This window comes from Zophobas morio, unplaced genomic scaffold, assembly GCF_036711695.1.
Source record: "Zophobas morio isolate AGI-343-1 ecotype UQ-CSIRO unplaced genomic scaffold, CSIRO_AGI_Zmor_V1 ptg000207l, whole genome shotgun sequence".
Taxonomy (NCBI): Eukaryota; Metazoa; Arthropoda; class Insecta; order Coleoptera; family Tenebrionidae; genus Zophobas; species Zophobas morio.
The window spans coordinates 88,533-111,184 of NW_026972311.1; the positions used below are offsets into that span (position 1 = coordinate 88,533).

General features: G+C 17.0%; 1 protein-coding gene across 1 annotated transcript; it reads left to right on the plus strand.

Moving 5' to 3' along the window:
- The first annotated feature begins 1,034 nt into the window (after nucleotides 1-1,034).
- LOC135146065 (26S proteasome non-ATPase regulatory subunit 12-like) lies at nucleotides 1,035-15,273 on the plus strand. Its single transcript, XM_064078225.1, has 21 exons — nucleotides 1,035-1,114; nucleotides 1,167-1,251; nucleotides 1,347-1,399; nucleotides 1,465-1,536; nucleotides 1,769-1,829; nucleotides 1,892-1,959; nucleotides 4,074-4,181; nucleotides 4,935-4,992; nucleotides 5,057-5,103; nucleotides 5,644-5,734; nucleotides 7,100-7,158; nucleotides 9,102-9,186; nucleotides 9,264-9,313; nucleotides 9,370-9,482; nucleotides 9,534-9,564; nucleotides 9,793-9,847; nucleotides 10,137-10,198; nucleotides 11,319-11,396; nucleotides 12,552-12,621; nucleotides 13,966-14,066; nucleotides 15,169-15,273. Exons 2-21 carry the CDS (start codon nucleotides 1,194-1,196, stop codon nucleotides 15,217-15,219), a joined length of 1,371 nt encoding a protein of 456 aa, XP_063934295.1. The 5' UTR covers nucleotides 1,035-1,114; nucleotides 1,167-1,193; the 3' UTR covers nucleotides 15,220-15,273.
- Nucleotides 15,274-22,652: the final 7,379 nt, after the last annotated feature.

Genomic DNA, 22,652 nt, shown 5'->3' on the forward strand with positions numbered 1-22,652 from the left:
TTTAAAAGCTTTTCACTATGTTTATTAAATTTACAGAGTTTTGGAAACAGTATCATTTAATGTTGTATTACTAAAATCGTGCCATTATTAAAATAAATTTGTTATTGGGAAGTGGTTAACTGTTATTAAGGTAAAGAAAGTAAGCCTGGCGACGGATTTTTTTTTTTTGTAAAATATTATTTTATTAATAAATTTTGTCTTAATGTATTTTTTCAGAAGGCTATAAAACGATGCTATCCCACGACAAATATATATCTAAAGTAAAACTTCAAAGCTTACTACATTATATAATATTCATGACGTAAATCAACTGTTACAGGATTATATTATGTGGCGGGTTTAGTAATAGTTTTCCATTAATTTTTAAGCTATTAAAGATAATGACTTTTTATATGTTTCAGTTATTTAAAGACCGGAAAGTATGTAACTTTTCCTTTTTATAAGTTTTTTTTATAGCAGCACGATTATAACAAGTAGGTAAAATTTTTTTTCTTTTAATTAAGTCCGAATGCGCGTAGTATAATAGTGTGCATTTCAAGGTTGAATATTAAATAAAATTGTTCCCTTGCGATACTTGAGAATAAAAAAGTAAATTTTGTAGAATCAGTACAAATATTGATTACCGAATATTGCATGGACAAATCTCAAATTAAAAATTATTCCTTTCTTTTACCAAGTGCTTCAAGTAAGTTTCTTCCTGCGCTATTAAAAGCACAGAGTTTATAATCATGAAACTCTCGCAATAAAAAAGATGTGTAAAAAAAAGTTTTGTAAGTAAATTATGCAGAAGCTCGTCTAACTATGCATTTAGCTCGGGAAGTATGCCAATTATTTTTATAAAAAATCATGAGGTGGAGCAAAAGTTCGTTTCCTACAAGAGAGAAGTCACATAATACGTGTGAATTATTATTGTTATTTCAAATATTATTACCTCAAAAAAAATTTTATTTTAGGGATTTTTTTTTCCAAGTTAGCTTGCGTTATAAATAAAAGTTAGCTGCTGCCCTCAAGTTCTTTCTTTTGGTACTATTACGTCACAAGCCTCAAATTAATTAAAAATCTTTTCTTCTTTACGGACGGTAGGACTCTATACTTTTTTCCCCAATAACTAAACGTATCGTTTTCTTTCGTTTTTAAATTTTATTATATAATTTAAAAATTTTTAGCTCTAGTAGTTCCCTCAATTATTTGTTATGGATTATTCGCTGGAACCCGACCTCGCCGATTTAGATCCCGAAGTAATTAATAAAAGTAATTTTTTTTAAATAATATTTAACTACTATTATCATTATTAATTTTCACTGTAGCCAGTTATTTACATGTATTTGTTTATATATTAATTTTAGGAACAAAAGAAGATTTTTCAGAAGCTGCAGATAAGCATATTAAGAGTGCAGAGGTTATTTAAGATGAAATTTATGATCTTTTTTATTTTATTTCTTATTACTTGTAACTTTACTTTAGGAATTAGCGAAAAATGGCTATTTAGAAAAAGCTTTACAACTTTTACATTCTTTAGAAAAGCAAACTAGAACAGTATTAACTTTATTTAATTATCTTTATAATATTATTATCTTTATGCTACTTTATGTAATTAAAAATTTTCATATTTATGATTTTTAAAAAATCTTATCCTTTTTAAAAAATTTTTTATAAAATGTTATATTTCTACAGCTACTATATATTTATACATATTGAAACTTTTTATGCTTTTTAAATTTACTTTATACCTATTCATATATTTATATAATTTATTTTATTTTAAAAGGCTGCTGATGTCGCTTCTGCTGAACGCGTTTTAATCTCAATAGTTTCTCTTTGCTTTGAAGGTTATTTTTTAAAAAAAAACTTGTTTATATAATAAATTCTTTGTTACTATTAATTATAACAGCAAATAAACTTCCACTTTTACAGGAAAATATAGTTTTGCTCTGTAAGCGAAGAGGCCAGTTAAATTCAGTTGATATATATTAATATTTTTTTATCAATTAAAATTTATTAGAAATCTTAATATTTTTTACTTAAAATTTTTTTATATAGAATAGTAAAAAAATAACATTTTACTCTTTCACTTTTCTCTTTTTGGTTTTATAAAAAAATTATTGAACATTAAATTAATTATTTTAATAAACTAATGTTTATTCTACTTTTTAACTTTTTTTAAATCTTATTAATAAATTTGTTTAACAGTAAACTTCTATTATATACATAAACTTTTTCAAAATTAAATTTAAATTTATAATTTTTATAATTTTTTAAAAAAGGATAATAAAAAAAACAATTGACTAATTTTAATTTTTTTTTATTTTATTGTAAAAGTTTGTTCTACGGTAATGTTTTTTATTATCTATTAACTTAATTTTACATTTTCAATTTTAAATTAAATTTGTTTTTGATATATATTTTTATATATTTTTTGTAAAGATTTTTTATAAAATAAAATATAAAGATTTAATTAGATTTATAACTTTATTTTACGGAACTAACTAGAATGTTAAAATTAAACTTTTATTTTTTTAAATACTTAATTTTTATAAATGTATTTTAAATTAATAGACTTCAATATATTTTTTATATATTTTTTAAAATAATAACACTATTGTTAAGTTTATTTTTGTTTTTTAAAAAATAGATATTTTAGGTTAAACTTTTTTATACAATTATATATAATTTAAATAAAATTTATTGATCCTTTATTTTTTTTTTATTTTAAATATATAAAAAATAGTATAATAACGTTTTTTTTTTTATTAATTTTTCATTATATTTGTTGGTTTTATTAAAAAGATGTGTTTCAAAATAAACTTTTATTGAATTACTTTATTACCTTCTCATATTTATTTATTTTTCGTAATGCAATTCTTGTTGTTGTCAACGAAATCAATTAAATTTAGGTATTTTTTTTAATCTGTGAATTTTCAATATTCAATTTTTTTAATAATTATTTTAATAAGAGAATTACTTAGTTATAAGCAAAATGTAAATTGAATTTTTTATTATTTTATTTGTATTTTTTATTTTCTTTTATTATATTTTTATTTACTTTAACTTTTCTCTTGCTATTATTTTGGCGCATTTGCGGTTACTATTTTATATATTTTTTTTTTAAACTTTTTGGTTTTTTTAGATTTATTAAATTATTCACTATACATATTTATATTATTAAATAAAATTAAAAATAAGAATAAAAAAGCTTTATTTTATTTTTTTCTTCTGAGTAGCAATTCTTTTTTATTACTACAAGTATATAAAATGTTCTTTATAAAGACTGTAATATTTTATACAAAGCAGCCCATTTCACCGCTTTTGTATTAGTTTTTTATGTTGAGTAAATGACAAGAAAAAAGATGAAAATAATAAAACTTTGCGTTAACCAGCACGTGGGCAAGCAAGCTTGCCGCCGGCTGGTGGGCTTCAACTACAACAGTGTCATGTGCTATTTAATAAGCTAAATACTTTGGCTTAGTTTAATAAATTGGACCAGTAAAGTCTTTACTTGGCAGAATTTTGAAGGGGGACTTTTTTTTCTTGGAGCGGCGCTGTTTATTGGTTTAATGCGCCTTTGATTATATTTAGTGATTAAGTTTTATAGTTATATAAAAGTTTGTAAGGAGGGCTTTTTTCTGCTTAACTTTTTTATAAGAATGAAATTTTATTCTTTTTATGGTCGGACTGTTCTTAACTTTGAAGAAGTTTTTTTGTTATTAATTTTTTTAAAGAAAATATTATTATAGAAACTTTATATATATATAACGTTATTTAAAAAAGTTTTTAAGCGGTCTTTTTATAATTTAAATTGAAATTTTATTTATTATAATTTTTATATTTTTGTAAGTTGGTGGCATGAATTTTTTTCTATACACATTTATATCCAATTCATTAATTTTATTAATATTGTAAGCCAATAAAATATTTTATTTTCAATTTTGCCCAATTAAAATTAAGTTTTTGTTTATATTAATAAATGGATTATTATCTATAGCAATCGTCGATTTTTTTATTTATTTTTTTTTCGGTTTATTTTTTAAATATCATAAGTTTTATTAGTAATTTACTTATGTTCAATAAAAAAGGCGATTACTAAAATGATCTCAAAATGTTGTGAATTTGTAGATTCCATTACAAATTTGGAAGACAAACTGAATTACATAAAAACTTTACGGGAAGTCACAGATGGAAAGGTTTATTATTGTTTTATTTAATATACTATTTATTATTCTTTTTATTTATGCAGAATTTAATATATTATACTTTTTTTATATTATATCTTATTACTTTATTATATATCCTTATATTTATATATTATTTGTATTTCTTTATACATTTATTTTATTTTTGACTATTTTTACTGCCATATTGTGCAGACCTTTAATATGTTATACTATTTACATTTTTATTTACTAAATACTTTGAGTATATAATATTTTTACGTTTATTATTTTGAAAACTTTATATATTATTTTATATTATACATTTTTTTCATATTATTTTTTATTATTATAATATCTGCATTTTAATATATTATACTATTTTTTATTATTATTTTTTATAACCTTTATATTTTATAATCATTTTTATGTTTTATATACCTATTTATTATTATTACATTTTGTTTATCTCGTTACCAGTTATTAAATTATTTTCTTATTTAAATTTATTATATATTATTACAAAATATTAATTTTAATCTACTTAACTTAATTATTTTTATAATATTTTGCTTATCTCGTTATTATTTATAATATAAATTATCATTACTTTATAAGTTTTTTTTATTACTGTATATTCGTAATATATTATATATATATTTATTATTATTTGCATATCTCATTATTTATAACATTAATTTTTTAAAATTTTATTATATATTTTCGATATATATTATTATTCTTTATATATATTTATTTATTTTTATTATTTCCCTTTTTTTATAGATTTACGTTGAACTTTTTCGTGCTCGCCTCACCATGTCTCTCGCTATAATTAGAGAAGGTTCTAACTGGGTTCCCTCTATTATTTATTGGGTGTAAACTACTATTTTGGTCTTTTTAATCAGAAATGGGCGAAGTTACAGAAGCGGCTGATATCCTCCAAGAACTGCAGGTTTTTTATATATTTTTAATAACGGATTTTTCTTTACTTTATTATATTTTATACTTTATTACGTGCTTAAAGGCATTAAATTATTTAACAATTTTATTTTTTTATATAAGCAATTTTTTTAATACTTTTTATAACAGGTATTGGTTTTGATAATTTTTTCAAAGTTTTTATATTTTTTTATTATGTTTTCTTGTATATCATTATATCTTTTCAACAAATGGTTATTATATATTTAACAAGTAAATATAAAGAAAAAGTTTTATGCTGTCCGGTATTTTCCTTCTTAAATTTTTAATAAAAGTTATGAAATTTATAATTATTTTTACAAAATATTATTCATTTGAAAGTTTTTCTTACTTATATTATTTATTATATATAAAATATAAATGTTTTAAAGTTTTTTAAAGTAAGAAAATGTAATAAACTTTACTTTATTGTAATATTAATATATTAATAATAATAAATAAATAAATAATTTTATAAAGTTTTAATAATGAAAATAATAATTAGAAAAAAAATTTTTTTTTATAATGGTTTCAGGTTGAAACGTTTGGGTCGATGCAAAGAAAAGAAAAAGTAGAATTTATGCTTCAGCAAGTTAGACTTTGCCTCGCTAAAGAAGATTTCATAAGTAACCTTTTTTTAATAAAGTTTTCTTTTATTATTATATTTATAAACATTATTATAGTTGCTATTATTAAATATTATGCACTATTTATTTATTGTTTTTACTTATTAATATATTTGCATAATATTTATACTATTATTATGTTTACTATTATTGTTAATTATTTATAAATTTTTATTGTCCACTCGTTTCATAATTATTATACTTATTTATTATTGTATTTACTCTTATTGGTTATTATTTATATATATTTATTGTTCTTATAATTATTATATTAATATATAATGTATTATTTACTCTTTATTTTTTGTTATTTTTATTATTATTATAAATACTTTGCAGTTTTTTATTTTATTTTTTACTATTATTGATTTTTATATATATTATATATATTGTTCTTTCTTTTTATTTTGATTACATTTTTATATTATTATATTTATTATTTTTATATTTATATATTACATATACTATTATTTATATATATATATTCGTTATTAATAAAATATTTCTTTTTAGTTTTTTAAATTTTTTACTATTATGTTTATATATATATTCATACAATTATTATTATATTTATATAGTATCATATTTACTATATTTAAATATTATTTACTACATGTTGATTGTTTTATATATTTTGAATTTACATAATTTTTTTCTATTATTATATTTACTATTTTATTATTAATTATATATATTCGTTATTTATCCTTTTTATTAATATTATATTTTTATATTTTTATATTTACTATTATTATATATTATTTTCTATGTACTTATTGTTATATATATATGAATATAAATACTTCGCAGTTTTTCATTATATTTTTTAACTATTATTTATTTGCTATTACTGTGTATTATTTATATATATATATTTATTGTTGGTTCTTTTTAATATTTATATAAAATACTTTTTTGTTTTTATGTTTTTTAACATTTTCTAAAGTTTTTACTTATATTTTTTATTATTATATACTATTATTTTATTTTTTAAATAATAATGTGCAGCTTTTTATAGTTTTTATTATTATTTTATTAAATATTTATAATTCTTATTTGTCATTTATATTATTAATATTGCTTCTGTATATATTTTATAAAATCTAACTGTTAGTGATGAGAACACTAACTTTTAAGTTGTTTATTTACGCTTTTTTTGCGGTTTTCTATTTTTATATATTACTTTTTATTATTATAATTTTGAATTAATAATTCTTTTTTTTAATTTTTAAAATTTTTTTATAAACTATTTTATAATGCTGAGGATATTAACTTTTAAGTATTTATTTAATATTTTTTTATGCGGTTTAGAATTTATTTAATACTTCTTTAATAATTATTATTATAAACTTTTTCGTTTTTTAGGAGCTCAAATTATTAGCAATAAAATTCCATATAAAACTCTTGAAAGTGATGATTTTCAAGTTGAGTATATTATAATGTTTATTAGTTTATTTATTTATTTGTTTCTATTATTCGTTTAACTTTTTACTTTTTCTTCTTAAAAGTTTTTTTTTTCTAAAAAGAAGAGCGTAAAAATAGAAATAGAAAAATTTATATAAATTTTTTTATAAATTTGGATATTATTTTAAAAAATAATATTTGGTATAATATATTTATTTGTTAGAGAAAAGAAAAATTTAATTGAGATAAAAAATTTATATTTTCATATAAAATAGTTTTTTTTTTTACAATAATTATTAATAAACTAACCAGTTTTAAATTAAAGAAAAGTTTAAATTTCTTAAATATTAAAATATTTATATAAAAAATATAAAAAACTTAAAAGTTGAGAAGAAAATAAAAAAAAGTTTATAATAATAAATTCTTATTAAAACTTAACAAAAAAAACAGTTTCTATATAAGAACTAAATAATAAATATTTAAAATTATTGAAAAACAAAATATTGAACATTAAAAATTATATTTTTCATTCGTTAATAAGAATAATAAACTAAGCTTTATATAAATTATGCAATTTCTAAAATTTTAAAGTATTATGTTAATGAAAATAATAAAATATATAAGAAAGTGTAGAAAGTAAAGACTTGTTTTTATAATATTAATCGAAAATCTGAGAGTAATGAGGATATATATAATATTTTTAAAGGGTTTTTATGACGAAATATGAAAATATTTTACGTGAAACTAAATTTTATTTAGAAAAGTTGGCCAAGAATATTAATATTAAAATATTTTTTTCTTAGAAAAAATATTATATAATAATAATTTAATTAGTGAATTTTTTTTTTAGGTCTAGGGTTTATAATAATATTTATGGAGAACTTTTACTTATATACTTATAAGTTAAAAAGAAGTTATTATAATAAAAATAATTCTTAAATTTTTTAATAATAAAAGAATACCAATTTTTTAATATCATAAAAAACTTTTAATAATATAATAATTAATTTTTTTTAATATTATAATACAAGAAAAATAAACAAAATATGGTAAAAAACAAATTTATATAATGAAACTATTAACAAACAATTTATCATCTTTTCTGTTATTAAATATAAATTTAATAATTATTAATAAACTTTTTTTATTTTATATTAATGTTAATTTACTATTAATAATAATTTCTAATAAATATTCAACTAATAATTAATAAATTTATACAAAAGCAACTTTTTTTCTTATTTCTAAATATCAATAATATTTAAAAAAATATTTTTTAATAAAAAAAAAGTTAAACTATAGAAAATTTATTATTATATTGAAGTAAAATAAATTTAAAATATAAAATATAAAGAAAAATAATTATTTTTATAATAAATTTTTTGTTTAGTAAATAAATAAAATAATTACTATAATAAAAAATATAATTACCCTATATTTTTATAATTTCAATTATATTATATAAAAGTAATCTATTAGTTATTATTTTTTAACCATATTTTATTTATGTTCTTATTGTAAATAAAATTTAATAAATATAAAACAAAATATATAATGAAATTTAAATAAATAATGTGAAAACTTTTTATATATAAATAATTTTTTTACAATAAAAATTATTAGAGTTGAGAATATAGAAAATAATAAAATTGCAAAATATTATTTTTATTAATGCTATTAATATAAATATCTTAATTTTAAAATTAAAGTTATAGAATTTTTTTATATAAATTATTATTTATAATGGAACTAAATAATAATAATAAATTTAATAAAAGAAAAGTTCAATAAATAATGTTTAAACTTATTTATGTATAGATATTATGTTATATTCATCTTTGAGGTTTAGTATATCATAAGTTATTACAGTTGAGCTTATAAAAATAATATTTTATTTACAAATGTTTTTATATTAAAGTAATAAGAAAACTAATATATATTTTTCATTACTTTTTTTTTTAAGAATGAAAAATTGCGCTTTCATAAGCTAATGATCCAATTAGATGAGCATGAAAAGAATTATTTATCCATTTGCAGGCATTATTTGGGTTTCGCTTATTATTATTATTACTATTATTATTATTATTGTTGTTGTTGTTGTAGTTACTGTAATTATTATCATTAGCAATGTACAATACAAAAATAGTGAAAGAAGATGACGACTTATTAAAAGAAGTATGGAATTTTTATTATTATTATCATCATAATTATTACTATTACTATTATTATAGAATCTTAAGCACATTCTTGCTTATTTGATATTGGCGCCGTACGACAACGAGCAATGGGATTTGCTGAACCGAATATATAATGATGTGAACTGCGATAAGATTCCAACTTATAAGTAATTATTATTTTATTATTTATTTATTTATTTATATATTTACTTATTTAGGGAACTCTTGAAATGTTTTATAACTAAAGAGGTATTTTCTTGTTTGTCAAGTTTGAGTTTGAGTTTAATACAGTAAAAGTTTATAGTAAATCTTTATATAATAATAACATAAATAATGATATTATTTACTTTTCAGACATTATAACTATAACAATTTTTATGACGTCATTCATAAACAGATTTAATGAAGGATATATTTTACGTTATCACGTGTTTGTGTGCCCAATATTATTAAATTTAATTGGTTTAACATTTGCAGATTTTGGATTGGTCAGCTTTTGGGAAGGCATTCATTTCTGAATTTGAGAAGTCCGGTCATTTATATATATATATTATTGCCTCCCACCACGTGTTTTGGCACATTCATTAAAAATCCTTGTAATAAGTTTCTCTTGCTGTTAGTATGCACTTGAAATTTTTTATATGCGTAACGTTATTTAAAGTTTAGTCCAACGTTTTTTTAAAGCCTTTGTTGTGCTGATTGGTTTAAATTTTTGCAATAATTAACTTATTCAATAATGTTAAAAATATTTATTGATTTTCATATATTAAAAATATGAATTTTTTTATAAAATGGAATTTATTTAATATTATACTGAATAGGATGTTACTCCTCTGACTTTGACGGCAAAATGAAAGCGTTGTCCCAGCGAGTTAGCGAACATGTATACTTTTCAATAAAGTTTTTATTTAATATACGTTGTAACCTTTTTATATTATTCGAGCAGTTTTTATATAACCATTATAACTAAATATAAAAGTTTTTTTTTTAATTTTTTTTATGTTTGTTTACTTGATTATTATAAGAAATTTTAATGCAGTTTTTATTTCTTTATTGTAGTAAAAGTTTGCAAAAAAAATATTATAAGAAAGTTTTATAATAGTTCATATTATACTTTTTACTTAGGAAGTTTTTATGAATTTATATTAAAAGAAACTTTAATAGTTTATATTAATTGTCTACTCAAAAAGTTAAAAAAAAATTATTATAAAAAAATTTATGGTAGTATGTATTATTTTTTTATGAACAAGTTTATACAAAGATTTTTATTATTTAAGAATTAATAGTTTATATTATACTTTTTACTTTAAGGTTAATAGTTATTTTTATATAAGAAAACTTTTAACTGTTTATATTATACTTATTACTGAAAAAGTTAAAAAATAAATTTTATTACATAAAAAATATATATATTGTAGTTTAAATTATCTATTACGAAAAAAGTTTATATGTTATTTTTATTATAAGAAACTTTTAATAGTTTTTATTTTACTTTTTTTTTAAGCAAAATTAATAATACCTTTTTTAACTTTATATTGAAAAAATGGGTTAAAAATTTTATAAAAAATTTATTGTGGTTTATATAATTTTTAGTAAAAAAGTTAATAAAATATTTATTTTTTATATTTGTTATATATATATTTATAATAGTTTCATTTTTTATTTTATTTTTCTCAAAATTTTAAGCTTTTAATATTTATATCGGTTTTTTAATAAAAGTTTTTAAAACGTTTTACTTTAGACAATACGTTAATGTTTATGTATTATCATTATTATAACTTAATTTTTTTTAGTAGATATAATATAAATATTACTTACTTTTTATTAATTATTATTAATAATACTAATTTAGTAAACTTTAGTTGATTATTATAAACAAGAAGCAATTTTATATATTAATTTAGAAAAATATTAATATTTATATAATTATATTAATAAAGTGATTCTTATTAATATACCATTATGTTTATTTTTTTTATTGTATAATAATATTATTTTAATAGAATACTCGTGTAATTGCCGGCTATTATAATCGCATTTCAGTAAATAGAATGAGTGAATTGCTTGGCCTAAGCAATCAGGTTGCTTTTAAACTTTTTACAAGTATCATTAGTAAAGTATTGTTATTTTTATAGTAAAAAAGTTCATAATTTATGACCTTTATATTATTTTTATATATTTTATTAGTTTTTGAAATGGTATAATCCCTAAAAGTTTTTCATATTTTTTTAATATAATTATTATTATTAAATATGTTAAAATTATTTATTCTTAAGCAGAAGTTTTGTAAACTCTATAATCTACTTTTCTAGTAGAATATTTATTAAATTAAATATTGGAATTTTTATACCTATTTAAAAGTATATTACTTTTATTTTTACTATTTCTTATAAATTTTTAGTATATATATATTTACAAAAATATATTATTTTAGTAAAGAATTTTTTAGTATAAATATTTTTATACTAAAAAGTTTATTATTATATTTTATTTTTTTATTAAATTTAGTATATAAATTTAAAAAATATTTTAAAGTATTATATATATAACCATTTTTTTTAATTATAATGAAAACTTTAATAATTTATTTAATATAAAACTGCTACTAAAAAAGTTTTAGAAATTTATTTTATATATTAAGAAATCATATGTTTATTCTTTAATGTATTTATTTATTTTTGTTATAAAAAATTTGTTTTTTATTATTTTTAGTATTATTTGCAGAAAATTTTTTTTAAATATTTATTATATAAAGTACAACAAAAAGTTCTTTTTTTTATTTATCTACAAAAAGTTTTTTTAGTAGAAATTTTATTTATAATAAACTTAAAACATATTTTTTATTATAATTAAAAATTTTTTTTGTAAAATTTATAGAAAATAATAATTTTTATAGTAATAATAATAAATATAGCTTTAAATAGTTTACTTCATATATAATAAGAATTTTCATTTTATTAAAGAGCAAACAATTGTTATAATAATTATTCAAAGAAAAAAGTTTACTGCTTTTTAATATATTTATATAAAAAAGTTTCTTTTTTTTTAAGAATACTAAAGAAAAGATTAAAAAGAACTTTTTTTATCAAAAAAAAGGACAAAGACTTTGTTTTATAACTATTATTATTATCATTATTATTATAAGTTTTATTATTATCAGTTAAAATATTATATATATTTTTATTATTGAAAATATATTAATTACTATTTTATAACTTTTTAATTTTTTTTTTAAGGAGACTGAAACTATTGTTTCTGATTTGGTCGTCCAAAAAAAAATATTTGCAAAAATTGATCGGCCTGCTGGTAGTTATTATCATTTTTATAATTATTGACAGTCTCATTATTATTTATTATTGTTATTATCATTTTTATCATCAGTTTTTACCTATTTTTTTGTTATTATTACTATTATATATTTCATATTCAACAATTTATATATACTTTTCATTTATTGATAAAAATTTTAATATACGCTTTTTTGTAAGATTTTATTATAATTGTATAAACATACTTATTATTTTATATTCTAAATTTATTATATATTATATTTTATCTATAAATAAAAAAAAATAAAATTATGTATTTCTTTTTTTTTAATAATGTTAAATTACTAATGAATACTTTTATATTTTAATATTTATAAATTTGTATTCTTTTCTTTTTATAACATTTTACCTATAAATAATATGAAGTAAAAGGTTTATAAATTTTTTTAATATTAAAAATGTTTTTAACTAACTTTTTATATGTAATTTTCATATTTTTCTTTAGTAATTTACAGTAATTTAAATAATTTTTCAACGTTTATTAAATAAATTAATTTATATATTTTTTATTTTTAAAATATTAAATTTTATTTATTACTCTTATAAAAAATATTTTTATTATTTTATCTTATATACTGTTTTAATAATTATTAATGTTACTGTTCTATAGTTAATTAAAAAAAATATATATGCTTTTGTAGGAACCTTAACATTTTTGAATATAAATAAGACGCTAAGTATAATAAATATTTCAAAAATATTTCAAAAATACATTATTTAGTAATATAAATAGTAAAATTAATATTTTTATTAATTTTGTGAATTTTTTTTTAAAAAAAATATTAAGTGTCAATTTTATATCTAATATTTATATTAAAAAGTTAGTTAACGTTTCTTATTATTTATATATTTATAGAAAGTTCAATTTTTATTTGTCTATAAAAAAGTTTTTACTATTATTATAAAGTGTAAATGTCATATTAAAATTCGTTAATATTAAAGCTTAAATTTTATAGATAAATAAATAGTTTTAACAATTTTTATGAATTTGGATATAATAATAATAATAATAATAATAATAATAATAATAATAATAATAATAATAATAATAATAATAATAATAATAATAATAATAATAATAATAATAATAATAAAACCAACTTTCCTATCTATTAAAAAAAGATTTTTTTATTTAATTTTTCTTTGAACTTCAGTAAAGAAATTTAAGAACTTTTGGGTTTCTTGTTATTTTTAAATAATAGTAATTTACCATTTTGTGGATTTTTATATTTAATAACTTTTTATAACCCCAAATTTTTTATATAAATTGTACTAATTACATATTTTCATTATTTTTTTTGCAATAATGTTTCTATTTTAGGCATCATTACTTTTTCGAGAGTAAAAGATCCGAATGAAATCTTAAACGACTGGACCAATAATATTAACCAGTTAATGTCCCTCGTGGAGAACAACACTCATGTAAGTGTAAAGTATAGCGTATATAAACTTTTACAACATTTATAATATTTATAATAATTATAACAATTTTAGCATTTAGAGTATATTATATCTAATGAATAAAAATATATACATAATTATAATAATAATAATTCTAAGTAAAAATATAATAAATGTTGCTCTTATATTATAATAATAAAGAAATACTAAATTTATTTCGAAGAGATTATATTAAATAATAATTATAAGTAAACTTCTGAATAAATCATTATTGAAGCACTAGGCTATGGTATGAATAACGAAAGTATTATAAAATTACTAATAATTATTAATAATAGTAATAAGTAAATATATAAATAAATAACCATAAATATTTTATAGTAAAGTACTACTGATTTTTATTAAGATTTATAAGAATATATTATTAAGAAGATTATAATAACTTTCAATAATTTATTTTTAATAATAATTATAAGTGATAATTATTATTAGTAGATTGTAATAAAATAATAATTTTAGTTAAGTGTATTGTACAATTTGTTATAAAGTATTTTTAGTTTTTTATAAAAAAACTTTTGTGTTAACAAAGTTGATAAAAGAAATATAAAAGTTTTTGAAGTTTAATGAAAAATACATAAAAGTTAAGTTTATGATAAAATGAATAGCTTTGAAAGTTTTTACATAAAAATAATATAAAAAGTTTTTTATGAAAAAAATAATAACCCTGAAAATATTTCAAAACTATGAAAACTTAATGTTTTATTTATACTTGAAAGTAATAACAGTTTTGCCATTAAATAATTTAGATTTTAGATTTTTACATAAAAAAATTGTTTCCATAATAAGAGTATCCGTTTGTATATTTTTTTCATTTGCTAGATGCATTATTGAAGAAATGAGTATTTAAACGAATAATGTTAAATTCAAAGATACTTTTTTATATTAAAAGTGATTGATCTATTTTTTATTTTACGTTTCTTATTGGTTACTTACCTTTTTTATAATAAAATTTCGTTTTGAAATTTTTTTTTTTTACTTTTAGAGAAAAATGAAATAAATTATTAAATATTAAATATTTCTACTTAAATTTAAAAAACAATAAATTAACACTTCATTATATTAGTTAATAAATCTTGCACGAAATGATGCGGCTATCATGAAAGTTCGAACTTAAAACGAACCGAAATATTACTCTCTTTATAAATTTAATAAAGTAGAATTCTATTATTATTATTATTATTTATTTATATATTTACTATTATATTTAAAGCAAAAGTTGTTAAAGGAAAACTTACTTTACGGATATACTTAGATTATAGTTATTATTATTGTAAAAAATTTCGTATAGTCCATCTTACGAACATGCACGTTATAAGTAAATCAGAGCTGACTGATCTATAAGTATTGCTTAAAGATTTTGTTTAAAAGCTAATATTCCAGTGATTATTTATTTCCTAATTTGGTTTCTTTGTTAGAAGTGCTTTTCTACAATGTGAAATATAGAATAAGAGATTACAAAGTAATTTCCGAGAATTTGTTGTCGCTTTCTCTAATTTAGTTTTATAAATTTAGAAACCGCAAATTCCGTTATTAACGTAGCGTCGTTAACTTTTTATTAAAAACGATATAAATCGTGGAGTTTTCCAGCAGTTTGTGCTCAATAAAAGTTTCGTCAAATTTGTTCTATAACGAAAAAATTTTAAAAAGCGGTATACTTCGTTATTTTTATAACCATTTTAAAAAAGATTTTTTCTAGATTTTTTAGTTTTTTTCACAAAAAAAGGAAAATAGTTATAAAAGATTGCAATGCGAGAAAGTGTATAATAATTGGGTCACGCTGTCACAATTTTTGTTGAGTATTAAAATATTATTTTTCATATTAAAAAATATTTCATAAAGTTTTTATTAGTTTTTTTTTCCTTTATAAATTACAATTTGTATTGCGCGGATTCTTTATATTCAATTTCCACAACAAAACTTTTACGGATATTCTTATAAAGCTTATTTATTTGAATATTAATTCAACTAATAATTATTTTTAAACTTTAATATACAAAATATAATCAACTTATAAAGTATTTATAAAGGGAAGGTTTAAAACTTTAATTTATTAGAAAAGTAATGATCTGGTGGAAATATAATGGTGGTAGAGGTGTGTTTATAAACTTTCTATATAACTTGATATCTACGGCAAGCCGGTTAAAGAAAATTTTATTCCTATTTTTTTGGTAAAATAGAATTCAAATGTATTTGCTTCTATTTTGCAAAAAGATAAAGTGAATGCCTTTCGGACTGTCATCTATGAATTTTCTATATTTTAATTATTTTTAAAAAAAGTAAAATAAAAGTGTTTCTCTTGAGTCATCTCTAAAGTTAATTGACAGCTAAGAAACAAATTTGAGCTTTTAAAAATCGGTCAAGGTTTCTTTGTGCTAAAACAGTGGCGTCAATTAGTATAACAATAAATTTATAATTATTTCTTTTATTTAAAATTATTTTAAAAAAAAAGGTTATTATATAAGATAAAAGTTACATAATACAAACTTGTTATTTAAATTTCCAGCATAAATTCGAGAGCAACAGCTAGCAATTAATAATTTTAAAGTAGCTTTTTCCTCATTTATTTATACTTGCGCAGATATACATATACATATCCCTGAAACAAGAAGTTTATTTTTCTTTAGCTAACAATCTTGGTTTATGAAAGAACTGTCGTTACTCAAAAAAGCATTTTGTTTCGATCCTCTTGTGATATTTTTGCTGTCACCTTCTTTGAACTAAGTAACACGTATTGTTACGTACTATAGATGCTGAATTATTGTAAATAAAGATGAGAGAAAATGTATAAAAATATATAGTAGAAAAGTTTAAAATAATAAAAGTAAAAAGTTAAAAAATAGGTATTTCTGTTGCAAACTGAAGTTTTGCTAGCCTTTTTTCACTACTTACGAACTGAGAAGTGCAGTAAAACGAAATAAAAGTTTTTCTGTAGTGTTACATTTAAATGACTTCTAGTTAGTAATTTTAAGTATTTATTTTATTAACTGAGAAAAATAGTAAAATACGATGAAGCTTTTTCTGTAGTTACTTTAAAGTAAGTTAAATATTAATAATAGTTTTAAGTATTTTTTCTTTTGCAACAGTAGTGTAGTATATACGTTTAAGGTATTTTTTGTATAATTACTCTTAAATAACTTTAAAATATTAATAGTTTTAAGTTTTTAGGTTACAAACTGAGAGTTGTAGTAAGATATGACATATATTTTTGTAAAAATACTTAAAAATAACTTAAAACGTTAATAGTTTCAAGTTTTTTGGTTACAAACTGAGAAGTGTAGTAAAATGCGATAGAAGTTTTGGATGTAGTAGTATTTGAAAATAACTTTATAAAGAGTTTTAAGTATTACCCTTCTGCAGACTGAACACTATAGAAGAATGCAATAAGTAAATAGGGATAACACTGCTTACCCGGTGAATATAACAAAGGCTATTGTTAAGGGCTATTTTATGTCAAGTTACTCTAAGATACTAAAGTTATGAGCTCTGCCTATATGGAAGAGGATATCATAAGAATCTATACTAAAAGTGTAGATTTATGCTCTAAAAACGTAAGTTAAGAAAATTATAAAAAATACGAACGGGAATTAATTTTTCTAGATAAATCTTAAAAAAACTTTGAAGTTAACTTATTTTAATTAAGTTTTTAAAATTTACTTTTTTTAAAATATTTTGATTAAAAATGTAAAAAGAATTTTAAATGAAATATAAATTTTCGTTAACTTTTCAATTAAATATAATTGGGATTTAAATAAAAGTAAATTTGAAAACTTACAAAAGATTTATTATATAAAGTTTTATATAGTTTTGTTTTTCATTATATTATTAATTTTTTTATTTATTTATTATTGCTTTTATTATTTTACATCCAGAAAATATCCACAAAAAATGCTTGGGAGCTCGATCTTATTAGTCATATGCAACGCTTAAATATTGAGGAAGGTATTAAGTAAAACTTTTTTAAACTTTTATTCCTAATGTTATTAATTGTTAAATTTTTTATTAATTAAAATTTTATTTATCCTTCAGTATTAATAGCACTTATAAATTTTTATTAATTCTGTTTTAAATTTGTTTTTCGTTCTATTCTATCTGTTGCATTATTATGAAAACTATTATTATTATTTATTCTTTTTCTGGTAAGAATATGTTATAACATTAAGTTATATTTATATTAAAGGCTCTCATTGTTCTTTTTTATTGAAAATCTGAATAAAAATTATATATTGGTTTGTAGATTTCGGCTCGAAATTTTTTAATTAAATTATAAACTATTTATAAACACCAAAGTAAAAACTTCACACTACTTTGTAGATCTTAAACGAACTTTATAAACTCAAAAATGTTTACATATAATTTTTTTATTATTTTTTATTATATATTACAATAAATTAACACTTCGTTTTTATAGTTTTTCTTTTTACTTTTATTAAAGCTTTATAAATATTTTAGATTAAATTTTCTGAAACTTTAATTAATTCAATAATTTTAATAATTTTTTTAGGTTGCTATAATTTATTAATATTATTTTTGTATTTTATCATTTTTCATAACAATCATTTTTCTAGCTTCTTTTAGTTATTATTATCAAAACTTTTTAAGAAATTCAGTTCAAAATTTTAAATACTTCCAAAATTTTTAAAATTATTTTTGATTTTCTTTTTAGTTACTATAATTTATAATTGGTTTTTCTGTATTTTCATTATATTAAATAAACAAATTCTTTATGTTTTAAAGCTTTTATATTTAGTTTTTATTAAACTTTTAAAATTATTTAGTTTAAAATTTATATTACTTTTTACAAATTTAAATTTTTTTTAGTTTCCTATTAAATTATTATTATTTATAAATTTATTTTGTTATATATTCATTATTTTTAATAAATAAACAGTTGTATAGCTTTTCTGATTATTTATTATATAATTTAATAAAAACTTAATAAAACTTTCAGTATTTATATTATAATTGATTTCTTAATTAGTATTTATTAATTGAAAATTTAATTTGTGTATTTCTAATATTCATAATAAACGTAAAGTATAAATTGTATAGTCTTTCTCTATATTTATTAAAATTTTCTTATTGATTTAAATTTTTTAAAACTTTTACGTTATTTTAAATTTTTTATTATTTTCTTTTTAATTACTATAATTTTAAATTTATTTTTAGTACATTCATTATTCTCATAATTAAATTTTGTAAGTTATAAGGATAATCTATTAGTTTTACTTAAACTTTCTAAATAATTTAGAATTAAATTATTATTACTTTTTATTCTAATTATTTTTAATTTCCTTTTAATTTCCTTTTAAGTTATTATATTTTATAAATTGATTTTGTTGGGTTTTCATTATATTTTATAAACAAAAACATCATATTCACAGATTTTGTAAATATTTAATTAAAAAGCTTTTTGATAATTTACTTTAACCTTTTTTTGTTTTAGAAATCAATTTTGTATATTTATTTTTCTTCTATAAAATATTAGTTTAATTACTATTGTATACTTTTATAAAACATAAGCCAAAGAATTTTAAAGGTTTCATATTTAAAACTTTTATAATCCTAAAACTATTTTCTATTGTTTCTTTAAGTTTAATTATTTTAGATTAGTAGAACTTTTTTAAATTTATGTTAAAATTATATATATTTTTATTTTTTTAAGATTTATTTGTATTTATTATTTCTAATATAAATTTATTAAATTATATTTTTTCTTCATTTATTTTTTTATTTTTTAGACAATTTTTTTAACTTCATAAACTTTTATATATTAATTCAAGGAATATATTCACTTTTATAATTGTTATAATATTATTATTATAAGTTTTCTAAGCTTTATAAAATATATATTTTTTTTAATTTACTTTTTTATAAATTTTTTATTGAGATTATAGCAAACAAAGTACTTTACAGATATAAAAATTTCTTTTATTCGTTTAGCTTTTATTATTATTTTATTTTCTTACTAGTAGTTTCGATAACTATTATAATTATTTAAATATTTGTTAATTTTATTTTAAATTTATTATTATTATAAAACTAATTAAGCATTAGGAAAGAAAACTCCAACGATATTTATAATAATAGTAGTAATAAACAACTTTGTTAATTTTTTATGATTATTTTTTTAATTTTAGTTTTTGTATAATAAATAATTACTTTTTTTTATTTCTAATAATTATATTAAATTATAATTATTATTTCTATAAATTTATATTTTTTTCTTTTTATAATTATTTTTATTATTTTTATTTTACTTATTTACTATACTTTATTAATGTTTTTTAATTACAATTTATACAATTTTCACTTTTTAATGTTTATTATTATTAGCGGCGTTACTTATTTATCTTAACTTTGATTAGTTTTATTACTTTTATTGGTTTTTACAAGTCTAATTTGTAAAATATTTTTTACTAACAAACTTTATAGGAAACTTTAAATTTTTATTTAAATAATGATTTTTTCTTATTCGCGTTTTTAGAAAAATATTCAATATTTTTGTTAAATTAATTTTTTTATTTTATTATTTATTTTTCATAATCATTATTAGTAAAAAAAAATTTTTTATAATTATTATCAAATAGGTGTTGTTAATTATGCGAAGGCCTCTCGAGCACTCGAAGCTTCTGCTAAAATATACTCTGCACGTGTCGATTCCGTATATGAGGATATGCATAAATACAAAATAAACTTAACAGGATCTACAAAAGGCTCATATTATTATTATTATTATTACTGTTATTATTATATAAAACTATATATAATTTTTTTCTATATATACATTTTTTAATACAAAGCTTACCTTTTATTTTTACAATTATTTTATATTAATGTAAATATAAATTTTTTTTCTTTTTTATATATAATTTAACTATTTTTTTTTCATTATTATTATTATTATTATATAAAGTATATATAATTTTTTATAATTTTCTTTATTCTTACTTTTATAATATTATATAGAAGTAAAAAAAAACTTAAACTTTTTATATTTTTATGTTTACTACTATTTATTAAGTTTTGTATATTATATAGTTTTATTATAACTCGCAGTTTTGTTATATAAAAAAGTAACTAAAATTTATTATTTATATATTTTATATTACTAATTTTTATAATTTTTTTTATTTATTTTGTTTTTTAATATAATTTAGTTATTACTTATTTTTATAAGTAGCTTTTATAAAAGTAAATAAAAACTTTTTATATTTTTATATTTATAATAATTTTTTAATATGATTTATATATAATTTCGCTACTAATTTTATTATTATAATCCATATTATTATTATTATATAAAAAAGTAATTATAAATTTTTATTTATTAATAATATTATTTCTAATATTTATTATTAGTATTATTTCTTAAAATTATATTTTTATTATTATCAACCATTGAGGTTTATAAGTTTATTATTATTATATTTTATGTTATTATTATTTCTATTATTAATATTACTGTTATTATATCATTATTCTCATCTCTATTAATATTTATATTACTTACTTTTTTTATTATTATTACTATTATTATTATTTTATACTTATCAATATTATTATAATTTACGTTATACTTTTAGATTTTTTTTAAAGTATTAGTTTCTTTATTTTGAATATCAAATATTATACCTTTTTTCATTTTTTTAGTTATTATTCATTTTCTGCTTCTTTTTGTTTTCCTCGTATAATTTTATACGTTTTTAATTATTTTAATTATTAATAAGTCATTCCAAATTTATAAATTTATTTAATGAATTATTGCTTATAATAGTGTAAAGTACAAATATATACAAAAAAATTATTTAACAGTAAATTAGTAATAAAGAACTGGATTTATATTTTATTAATTATTATTATTACTTTTATTATTATTATTTATTATCATTATTATTATTGTTATGAATTGAACACAATACTAATTATAGTAATCAAAGTTATCATAATTTTAAAATAAATATCACAAAAAAGTGTTGAGAAGTAAGTCTTTTACTTTATACTAATAGCAAGTTATTATTTTTAGTTTCTTTAAAATATATTTTATATATTTCTTCATATTTTTATTATATTATTCATTAATATATATATATATATATATATACAAATATTACTTTTAAAAACTTATCAATATTATTTCTATTTTTATTTATATATTGTTATTATTTATTAATTGTCATAATAAACTTTTTAATATATTTATTTATAGAAAATAACTAAACAAATAATAAAAAAAAGAATATTTGTAAAAAAATAAGCTTAATACTATTATTATATATTTTAACTTATCACTTATTATATCAAAAAAAAGTAATTATTATAATATTTTTATTACAAAAAATTGTTAGATCGACGCATTATTTGTTTTTATCAAATATTTATATATAAAAAATTGTTTATGTCTATTATTATTATATTTATTAGCTCATTACCTTTTTTATTAATAAGCATTATAATTATAATAAAAAAATATTACCATAAAAATTGTTAGAAACGAAGCGTCTTAAATTATTATATAATATTATATACTTATACTATTATAAATTTTAT